At 38.6% G+C, this 11,913-nt stretch overlaps 1 protein-coding gene across 1 annotated transcript; it reads left to right on the forward strand.

Annotated features, from left to right (window-relative positions):
• Positions 1-8,992: 8,992 nt before the first annotated feature.
• On the forward strand, positions 8,993-10,062 carry LOC124075742 (ADP-ribosylation factor 4-like). Its single transcript, XM_046419319.2, has one exon. It carries the CDS (start codon positions 9,213-9,215, stop codon positions 9,753-9,755), a length of 543 nt encoding a protein of 180 aa, XP_046275275.1. The 5' UTR covers positions 8,993-9,212; the 3' UTR covers positions 9,756-10,062.
• Positions 10,063-11,913: the final 1,851 nt, after the last annotated feature.

Below are 11,913 nucleotides of genomic sequence, written 5' to 3' on the forward strand. Positions count from 1 at the left end.
TGGTGTGATAAGGACAGAATATCCACAGTTAAAACTCCACATCAGGGGCTGGCGTTATAGCTCAGTGGTAGAGCACTTGCCTAGCATGTGTGAGGCACTGGATTTGATCCTCAGCACCACATAAACATAAATAAATAAGATTAAGGTACTGTATCCATCTACAACCAAAAAAATACATAAATAAATAAAATTTTTAAAAAAATACTCCAAGTCAGAAAAGGGAAGAATGGGTGATACACAGTAGTCTCTGGTCTTCAGCAATGGTCAAATCCTAACAAGTAAGAACCACAAAGATTCTCTGCCCTGGCAGAGGGCAAGTTCCCTGGTTGGCCCACTGGACAAGCCCAGATTCAACCACGTAAGAGGTTTGTTGTTTGTCTTGGTGCTAGGGATCAAGCCCAGGGCTTCACACAGCCAGACAAGTTCTCTACCACTGAGTCTCACTACCCAGCCCCTGGAAGGTTCTTTTGTGTCCATTCATCTTCCATAGACACCACTGAGGTCAGTTTTGAAAACTATGTCTTTCCTGGAGATTTGAAATTTTCTCAGCTTGCTTTCTGCTGGTATAAGCTTGGAGGGCCCAAGGGTTTTATCAGGAGTTGAAAAAACATGGATTTATGGTTTCTTGCAGATATTTAATACTAGTTTCTGTGAATGATGCCTCTGGAGTTGTATAGTGCACAATCTGTAAAATTATATGTGGTCACCCTAATTTTGATTGAAGTCAGATTGTGGGAAAGGCCAAAGGGACTCCATAAAGACACTCTCTGAATGTAGAAGGAATCAAGACTCATGAGCTGAGCCTCCCAAGAAAGGTTAAAAGTCATAGTGCTGGCTTTTGCAAGCTAATATCAGAATCCACACTGACCTAGCCACGGCAGGGCTGTGCCTTGGGAGAAATGGCCAGGGACTTGTAAATTGAATAGAACTTCACCCTTGAGAATTCAGAGAATACAGGGTGTTCAGGTACACCCCTGAACAAGAATTATCTAGATGAAGGGAACATTTTATCCTTCTCTCTATCCCCCACTTTTAATATAATGACATACCAATTATATAAATATTTTTCCCTTCCTTCCAAGAAAAATCGAAATGTCCCTTCTCTATTAGGTCAAAATTAAACATCTTCTCCTCTGGACTCTAATATTACTTAGGAATTGTAATCCTTTACTGACTGGTCATTAATTACTTTACTTCTACCTAGTATGGTGGCTTAGGCCTGTAATCCCAGAGACTCAGGAGGCTGAGGCAGGAGGATCTCAAGTTTAAGCCCAGCCTCAGCAACTTAGAAAAACCTGTCTCAAGACAAAAAATAAAAGTAATGGGGGTGCAGCTCCATGACAGTGTACCCCTGGGTTCAATCTCTAGCACTGCAAAAAATAAAAATAAATAAATAAATAAAATTACTTAACTTCCCTCTGCCTTAGTTTCCTTACAGAAATAATAGTAAAGCTCTTAAAATTGTAATATGTAAGAATCGATCCCTCTAACTTTACTGAACTTTGCAGAAACTGGTTTTCAAGACATGAAAGATGGAGGATAATAAAAATTTAAATTGCATATTGAACTCATTATGCCTCGGTGTTCAACAAGTATATTAGACACTGCTACTTACCTAACTTGATCCATTACCTTTCTAACAAAACCCCTGGTTGGTTCAAATATCTATCAGTCTCCATGTGGTTCCTTCACCCTACACAAAGACAATCTGCTCTCAGCTCCTGAAGTAATTATGAATCATATAAAACAGTCATTTATGACAAGAGCAATATTTGCCTCCCAGGAACACTTGACAACTTCTGTGGACACAATAGTTGTCACATGGGTGGGTGGGGGAGTAAAGGACAGGGATGCTGCTAAATGTCCTGTAATATACAAGACAGACCCCAAAACAAAGAATCCTCCAGTCCCAACTGCCAATAGTGCCAAGGCTGAGAATCCCTAATCTAATAAAATCACATCCCTCTTATCAAAAGGGATGGTATATGACCCAATGCTAACCAATGAGATATGACAAGAGGTATTTTAAATGCTTCTGGGAAAGTTTTTCATCTCTCTAAGAAAGCATGTGCCTGCCTCTCCCCCAACCTTGCCAAGTTAGCATACAGCCTAATTGTTCCAGCAGTCATCCTTCAATCATGAGAACAACTAGTCCAAGGACTGAAACAGAACAAGGAATCTAAAGAACTTCTGTCTTTCATGACATAATGAAACCTCAATGGATCAACCAAAATTGGAGCCACCCTGAACTGGAGTTCTTCCTTTGTGAACCAATTCATCCTCATTTCATAAGTCAGTTTGAGTAGCACATTCCGTGAATTTTATCAGCATCAAGTTCTTATTAAATACCTAATCTACTAGAGACAGTATTAGGTACTGAAAATATAAAAATGAGGAAGATAGCCAATTATCCCAATGTAGAGTCTTATTCCAAAGGAAGACATGGATCTCTAAAAAATAATTGTGATATGTGCTGTGATAGAGGTAAGTGTAATGAGAACCTAATGGAAGAAACCTTCCTGATATCTACCTGGGAAACTGAATCTGTTTCCCTTACTAGATTCCTTCAAGGCAAAGTTTTTATTCTCAGTATCTGGCATGACTCCTTGAATACAGGCATTCAATAATATTTGATTATTTCATTTGGATATTTATTAAAAGAATAATTTTTACTGGGTTGTTGTCCCAAGGGCTGAGGAAATAGCTCAGTTGGTAGAGTGCTTGCCTCACATGCACAAGGCCCTGGGTTAAATCCCTAGCAACACACACACACACACACACACACACACAAAGATTGAATCCAAACGCAATTCACAATTTCACTAATATTTCCTCCTATTTTTCCCGAAATCTCCAGCCTGATAGAATGTATGTGTGAGCATTTGTCAAACTTTAAAAATAGGTTTAAGGTACCTTAATATATAAAATGCAGACACAATTTAAAGTGAAAATCACTAATCCAAGTGAAAAGACACAATTTAAGTTAAAATTGGGAAGGGAACTAAGAGGAAGGAGGAGACATTCTGAAACTTGGAAGATCTTAGAGGATTATACCTGTTTGCTTTGTAAAGACAAGACAGTCACAAAACTGAGAATTAGAGATAAATTAAAGACAAAATTACTGATCAGCTGTTCTATAAATATCCTTTTCACTGCTTCTGACACACCTACCAGAAAATAGCTTATGCTCAGTGAATTATGTTATCATCAGCACATTTTGTGTGGGGTGGGGGAGATTGGTGATCGAACTCAGAGCACTCAACCACACAGTCACATCCCCAGCCCTATTTTGTATTTTATTTAGAAACAGGGTCTCAGGGCTGGGGATGTGGCTCAAGCGGTAGGGCGTTTGCCTGGCATGTGCGGGGCACTGGGTTCGATCCTCAGCACCACATAAAAATAAAATAAAGATGTTGTGTCCACGGAAAACTAAAATATAAATATTAAAAAAAATTTTCTCTCTCTTTCTCTCTTTCTCTCTCTCTAAAAAAAAAGAAAAAGAAAAAGAAAAGAAAGAAACAGGGTCTCACTGAGTTGCTTAGCATCTTGCTTTTGCTGAGGCTGGCTTTGAACTCTCGCTCCTCCTGCCTCAGCCTCCCGAGTCACTGGGATTATAAGCATGTGCCATCTTGTCTGGCTTCATCAGCACATCTCAAAATCAATATTGCCCATCCACAACAGGAATTCTTTAGGAGTTCAGATTTTCTTTGTTCAGATTTTCTTAATACCAGTTATTTCTCTGGATCCTATCTTCCTAACATTTCAGGCCAGAATGAAATGAAGCTAAAACCTTGCAGTAGGTAGCCATAAAGTTTTTTTTTGAAAGAAAATTTGGATAGAGGACCTCCTTAGAAGGGCTGGGGATGTAACTCAGTTGGTAGAGTGCCTGCCTCGAATGCACAAGGCCTGGGTTCAATCCTCAGCACCAAAAAGAAAAAAAAAATTGTAGAGAACCTCCTTAGACAAGGTCCTACCTGCTTGGATTAAGGAAACTACTTTTAACTCTAGCATCTACACCTTCTGAAAAATTACCAAAGTGTTTGAAAATTCTGTTCTAAAGTTTTCAACAGCTGTCAAATTTCCAAGAAGAAAACTATTTTTAAGGTTGCATAAAACTTCCTTAAAGAATAGGTTGAATAAACATGATTCTTGGATTATAAATAGTACAAATACACTTATGCTTATTTATTTGTGGTACTGGAGATGCTAGGCGAGTGCTCTACCACTGAGCTAAATGCCCAGCCCTTTTACAAATATGATTTAAATGAGCTTAAGAAAAAGAGCAAATGACTGAGATGTCTGAGTTCAATTATAGCTGTATCCAGGGGACAGGCAAATACTGGCATTTTTCATTAGCTCTCTTTAACTCTATTTTGTCCCTGTGTGTTAGTTTTCTTATAATATAAGACAGACTCAGGTTGGTTTGTGAAGATTACTCTGTAACTCCATGCTACATCCTAATGTTGCAACTTAATCAAAAGAAATCTTCTATATTACCTATCATCTATTAGTTTCATAAGGGTCTTTGATTGATCTGGTTTGTATCAATAGCCCACACCTGAACCTTTCTCATACCTAGAGAAAGGGGTTACTATGACTGGCCAAGCCTGGTTCAAATGAAGCCCGGCATTGAAGCTTAGAATCATAGGAAGTGGGGCACAGGCACTTCCTGAATAGAAAGGAGGCTGGACAAAAACAACAAATGAAAATGTCCACGACAGTAAAAAAGCATACAGCCAGGTAAATCATATTACCCCAGGAAGTTCTTAGGCATGTATTCAAGGAGCCTGTGACAATGTCCTCTCTCTATTTGAGAAGGTGGGGGTATGTGGCTTTCTACCCTGGAACTAGCAACCTTGCATCATGGGAATTTGTGTTGTGTTAACTTTATAGCTTGCCTGTCCCACAGATCAATTCTTTCATTTTGTTGTGACCTCAGATAACATTCTTAGCTCCTTTAGATGTTCTGATGACATCTTCTGCAAGACAGGATAGGTGGGCCCTAATATGCCACAAAGTTTTTTCTAAAGCACTTTGAAATCCTGGGAAGAGCGGAGTTACAGCATATGCTCCAGTGAGCCTGTTAAGATTACTCATGATGACTCTAGGCTATGTTTGGAACTCTTTCTGAAGTGAATAAACAGATGGCCAGCAGTGGCTAAAACTGAAAGTAGTTTGAAAATGCTGAGAATCAATTACTTTAATACTCTCCAAGCTTACAGATCCTCAAAAATGACTAGATAATATTTATTAGGAAACATGTTCCTTCTGGAATGAATTCAGCTCAAGGAGAACAGATGTGCTATATTCTGAGTCATGAATTCAGAGTGATGTGAAAGAAGAATTACTGGTTTCACATCCCTATCACAGAAGTCTTGAGGCATAATTAATTGATGATGATTACTTTAGAAATATTCTGAGCCAAGACTCCAGCAAAAAAATAAAAGTACTTTCCTCATTAACTTCCTAATAGCACATATTTTCACAAGAAATTCATAGAAATGGGCATATATTTTGCCAAAAAAGGATGGTGACTCAGCCAGCCCAGCTGTGAGGATGCAGCTGTGAGAGGGCTGAAGAAAATGATGGAGGAGAAGGCAAGCTTACAATGGAGACACGAGCTGGGAACCACACTAGCACAATGGAAGACAAAAACCAGCATTTAGAATGAGTCTGGCAATTAGAAGCTTGGATATGAGCAAGGGGGAAAAATAAATAAATAACATAACAGAATAAATTTAAACAAGACCCCTCACAAAATTAGTATCAAATGTGAACCTACTAGACCAACTAACTATAGGAATGAAGGCAGAAGTTGAGCAGCAATGGAAAAAGGCAGACCACACTCTAAATAATAAAAAGTTTATAATATGTAGAGATTATCTTGTCCAACTACTTCATTTTCCAGATGAAAGAAAACAAAATGGTTTGCCCAAAGAGGATGTTTCACTTATCTCTTGCTATTTAACAAATTATTACCAAAAAAATAATGTCTTACATAAACTATTCTGCAATTTGGGTTGGGTTTGGCAAGGATGGCTTGTCACTGCTCCACAGGTGGCAGCTGGGATGGTGTGACTCTGACTAGAGGACCCACTTCAAGATGGCCTCACTCATACATAGCCAGGCAAGTTGGGGCTGGCTGTCAGCTGGAAGATCAGCTGGGGCTGTTGGCCAAAGATTTAGTTCTTCTCCACATGGCTTCTCCTTGTGGCTATGTTGGGCTCGTGGAGAAGACACGTGGAGAACCCCTGCTCACAGCAAGCAGTCTCAGGGTAGACATATCACGGCAGCTGGCTTCCCCCACGAATTTGTTAGGCCTTTCTAAGGTTTAAACCTTGAACCAGCACAGTGTCACTTCCTCTGCATGCTATTGGTTCAAGAGGGTCTCAGGGACAGCCCAAATTCAAAAGAGGACTGCATATTCAGAGCTTTGACTATCAGAAGGCATGGTTCAATTAATTTACTGCAGAGAAGAGGTGGCTTGCACAACATTAATTATATGCTACTATTAATAGGAAGAAATTTGTATCCTATTGTGTCCATAAAATAGAATGTAGGAAGAAAAAGGAAAATAGGCAGAAATAGTAAAATAACTATTCTATTATCATAGTCATATGATAACTATTCTATTATCATAGTCAAATCTCAGCTTCACAACTTAAAGAAACATGAAAATCCTGGAGTTAAGGCTGCAAAGAGCAATAATTAGACTAGAGGAAAGGAAATAAAACTTGCCATGAAACTTTGTTTTCTTCCCTTTTTTCCCCCACTTGGGCTGAGGATTGAACCCAGGGCTTCATACATGCCTGCATGCTTGGCAAGCCCTCTATCATTGAGCTATACTCACAGCCCACCATGAAAGTTTTTAAAAACTAAAATTATATAGCCTGGGAAAAAGAATACTAGAGAGTGACATAATAATGATCCTCTAAGTCTGCATTATATATGAACTTTCACCACCAGTTTCTTCCTATTCTCCAAGAACAGAAGAAGAGGGTGTCTACTGACATTGTTCAAATAAGATTTAGGTTGAAAGAATTTCTTGGAATACAGAATACATTAGAAAAAGGGAAAATAAAAATGTCTTTCTAAAAGTCTATGAGAGAGACTACAGTTAGTTGCCAGGCACGTGGCTCATGCCTATAATCCCAGCAACTCAGGAGGCTGAGGCAGGAGTATTGCAAGTTTGAGGACAGCTTGGGCAACATAGTGAGACATTGTCTCAAAAAATAAAAAGGGGCTTGGGATGGAGCTCAATGGTAGAGTATTTGTTTAGCATGCATGAGACCTTGGGTTCAAACCCCAGCACGAGATGGATGGATGGATGGATGGATAGATAGATAGATAGATAGATAGATAGATAGGGCTGGTGATGCAATTCAGTGGTAGAGTGCCCTGGAAATCAATCCCAGTGCAAAAAAAATGAGACACACTGCAGTTTAAAATCTAGGAAAGTTTTTTTCTGCCCCTGGAGAAAAGGAACCTTCCATGGCAACTCTCCTGTGAAGCTGTGAAGTTCCAAGGAAATGGTGATGTCCTCTATAGATCCAGTTGTCTACAACTGCCCACCTGCATCATTATTAATCTTTTTATCCCCTGTTCTTATCCCCTCTGCCCTACATCCCACCTGGACTAGTAGTTCCTTGAGGGCAAGGATTGTGTCTGGATCTTCTTATCCCAGAGCCTACAACTTGCTCTTAACGAGTATACACTCAATAAACAAAGCTTTTAGATACCTTTACCCATGCTGACTGGATGCTAAGCATAGTAATTAACTAGTTGTCCATTTATTTAGTTCAATTAATATTTAGTGTGCATTCACTCTGTGCTAAACACTATGCTATATGCAATGAGAAACCATGGTCAGCAAAACAGTTTCTCCTTAGAGTATAGTAAGAAGACCAGCAATAGATAGATGGGTAGATAGAGCAATCGATCAATCAATCAACTGATTGATAGATAATTTTTTATTGAAAGTTATAGCATAGTATAAAAGTAAAATAGGGAACCTAATCTGGGGAAAGAGAAAAGTGTTTCTGATCATGAGCTTGGGGTTGAAATATCTACAAGTTTCTTAACAATAATGAACACAGATTTTTTTATCTGTAAAATGAGGTTAAAAATAGTATTTATCTCATAAAACTTATAAAATTTAATGCTTCATCTGTCAATGTCCATCCATTGGACTCATTTTAGTTTTTTTCTTTTTTTGTGAGGTGCCAGGGGTACCAGGGATTGAACTCAGGGGCGCTGGACCACTGAACCACATCCCCAGACCTATTTTGTATTTTATTTAGAGACAAGATCTCACTGAGTTGCTAAGTGCCTCACTTTTACTTAGTCTGGCCTTGAACTTGTGATCCTCCTGCCTCAGCCTCCAGAGTCTTTTTTGATCCTATTTGTAAGGATTAGTTTTTCATACAGGTCTTCCTCTAAAAAGGTTGACTTGTTTTATCTCAGAAGTCTTCAAAACAATAAAAAGAAAATTTTGTTTTTGTCAGGGTTTTTTTATTTTGTTGGCAGTACTAGGGATAAAAACCAGGCCCTCACCCAGGTAAAGTACATCCTCTATCACTGAGCTGTATTCCCAGCCCCTTTTTAAAAATGTTTAATTGGCTAAATCTCATTCTGTTTTGCAACTTTCATGTGGGTCAATAAGGTTCTTACAAAATCTAAGGTAAATTATGGGATCTTAATGATCCTATTTTTCCTATATCTTGAAATATTTTGCTATTTCATTATCCTAGGAATGATTCACCACTACTGGTTAGTCTCAGCTATGATTTTTAAAAAGACTAAAATTAGAAAATGGAAGAATTATGAAATTACCTAGGAAGATGATTCAATAGTGAAATTAATCACCATTAATACATAATTCATTGTACTAACCAAAATATCCAATTATCTTTCAGGAAGATATATAAAACAAAGTATCTTTGAGTTTTTTTTTTCTTTGATTAAAAAACAAAGTATCGGGAGAATTAAAGTCAGAGCCTGAGCTGCCGCACCAGTCGCCAAGCCGGTCCTCCACCCGCTAATTCCTGTCCCGAAGCTTCACCCGTCACGCCGGCCAACGAGCGGTCCCTGTCGCCCCCTTTCTGCCTCAGGTCTTTCTTTTCCCTTGCGCTCAGTTTGTTGGGAGTGTGAAAGGAGAAGGCCCAGGGACGCCCCGACCCCTTATTCTGCCCATCGCAAGTGCCACTACCGCCATGGGCCTCACCATCTCTTCTCTGTTCTCCCGCCTCTTCGGCAAGAAGCAGATGCGTATTTTGATGGTTGGATTGGATGCTGCTGGCAAGACGACCATTCTGTATAAACTGAAGTTAGGGGAGATAGTCACCACCATTCCTACCATTGGTTTTAATGTGGAAACAGTAGAGTATAAGAACATTCGTTTCACAGTATGGGATGTTGGTGGTCAAGATAAAATTAGGCCTCTCTGGAGGCATTACTTCCAGAATACCCAGGGTCTTATTTTTGTGGTAGATAGCAATGATCGTGAAAGAATTCAGGAAGGAGCCCAAGTACTGCAGAAAATGCTTGAGGAAGATGAGCTGCAAGATGCAGTGCTGCTGCTTTTTGCAAACAAACAGGATTTGCCAAATGCTATGGCTATCAGCGAAATGACAGATAAATTAGGCCTTCAGTCTCTCCGTAACAGAACATGGTATGTTCAAGCCACTTGTGCTACACAAGGAACTGGTCTGTATGAGGGACTTGATTGGCTGTCAAACGAGCTTTCAAAACGTTAAATAAAACTGGATATCTAACCAAGGACACATTTTGATAGAATTGGTCTAGGCTTGTTACAACAAAATTAGTTTGCATCTTGGTTATTAAACTGTATCTGGGACTGGTTTGGGCAGAATATTACAGCGTTTAAACTTATTTTGTTGCCAATTATTGTTTACCAAGTATAATGTTGCTCTTTAGCAATATGCTTGGTTTTGAAGAAATTCTTGGGGAAAAAAGTATCCTCTTTTAATTTTGACTTCCTTTAAACCTAAATGCCTGGACATAGCTATTGTGACACCTTTAAATAAATCAGTTTTGAATGTTTTTTGAGCCCACAACAAATAATGTTTTAAAGTTATCCCCTTGCTATTTTATTGATACCTGTATCATTCCTGGGACAGTCTGCTGATTTGAACATGTAGCATTCCATTTGTATTTATTTCTATCCCTTGCCAAAAGGATTTTCTAATACTTCTTGTACCAGCCAGGGAAATGCTCCAAAACACTATTCAGCTATCTTGCACTGAGGAACTTAATATTTTTTCCCTATTATTGACTTCCTGGCTTCCGTCAGCCAAACTTAACCTTGGTGTGGTTTGGATTTGATAGCTAATTCTGTGCTGGTTGCAAAGAGTTCATATTGAGATGGCTTTTAATACTCAGCAGATTGTCTTTCTTTATATTATTATCTTCTTTATGTTGCATGTTGCTTTTGGTATCAGCCTGACTCTTTGCCCAGTATATGATAGTTCTGCTGGTGTTTTGTTTATTGATGAACATATCTTCATTAAGAGTTTTTTTGAAAACTCAGCAAACACAATAAGTTTTCTTCATAACCCATTTGAAATTATTCCTAATAAAATGATAAAATATATAAAAAAAAAAACAAAGTATCTTTGAGTCTTTTTTTATGCTTTTATTGAGAGCATACATGAGTATACAAGCCAAGTTCAAGAGACAAGAGAGTTCAGAAAGGGGGAAGTGGCACTTCGTGTGGTATATAACTGTAACAACAACAGAAAAACAGTAAATTAATAGTTACAGCTTAAGAAATACTCCCCTTGGGGCTGGGGTTGTGGCTCAGTGGTAGAGTGCTTGTCTAGCATGCATGAGGCACTGGGTTCAGTCCTCAGCACCACGTAAATATAAAATAAAGGTATTGTGTCCACCCACAACTAAAAAATAAATGTTAATATTTATTTTCCTTAAAAAATCAGGTAAAAGAGTTCCTTAGGAAAACACTGAATAATATCAAATTAGCCAGCACAGTGGAGCATGTTTGGAATTCCAACTACTTAGGAGGTTAAGGCAGAGGAAGACAAGTTCAAGGCCAGCTTGAGTAACTTAGCAAAACCCTGTCTAATACATAAATAAATAAATGAGGGCTGGTTCTGTACCTCAGTAGTAGAATGTTTGCCTAGCATTCTTGAGGCCCTGTGTGCAATCCCCAGTATGATGGGGTGGTTTGTGGGAAGACTAGAGGGTGAGTCACTGAATTAGATTTGATAAAAGCACAAGAGAAGAATAAAATGTCCTTTATTATGTGAAAAGGGATTAGCACTCATACTAAATGAAAACAACCTATGATTTGAATTTTTTCAGGGCCAACTTGATAAAATGTATGTATAACAAATTAAAATTATTTTCTCTTATATTAGACCTTATATATGCTTAATAAAAACAAAGCTTGAGAAATAATACCAGGTGCTTTCAAGATATTTGCTAATCAAGTGAGAATGATAATATTAACAATTATGATAATGATAGCTGGTACTTAATGAGCATCATAATAAATATTTTACACCCATTATTTCATTCAGTTATCATGCTGATATACATTACCTAATGTTATGGTTTTAGATATATGTGGTGTCCCCCCAAAGCTCATGTGTAAGACAATGCAAGAAAGTTTCCAGGTAAAATGGTTGAGTTATGAGAGCCTTAACCTAATCAGTGCAGCAATCCACTATAGGCAGGTAGGGTATAGCTGAAAGAAATAGATCACTGGGGACATGCCTTTGGAGTTTATATTTTGCCCCTGGTGAGTAGAGCTCTCTCTCTCTCTCTCTGCTTCCTGATTACCATATCCTCAGCTGCTTTCTTCCTCCACACCCTTGGACCATGATGTTCTGCCTCATCTTGGACCCAGAACTATGGAGTCAGCTATCTATGGAC

The sequence above is a fragment of the Marmota monax genome, unplaced genomic scaffold, assembly GCF_021218885.2.
Source record: "Marmota monax isolate L192 unplaced genomic scaffold, Marmota_monax_Labrador192_F-V1.1 WCK01_AAM20220418_F8-fsc00036, whole genome shotgun sequence".
Lineage (NCBI taxonomy): Eukaryota > Metazoa > Chordata > Mammalia > Rodentia > Sciuridae > Marmota > Marmota monax.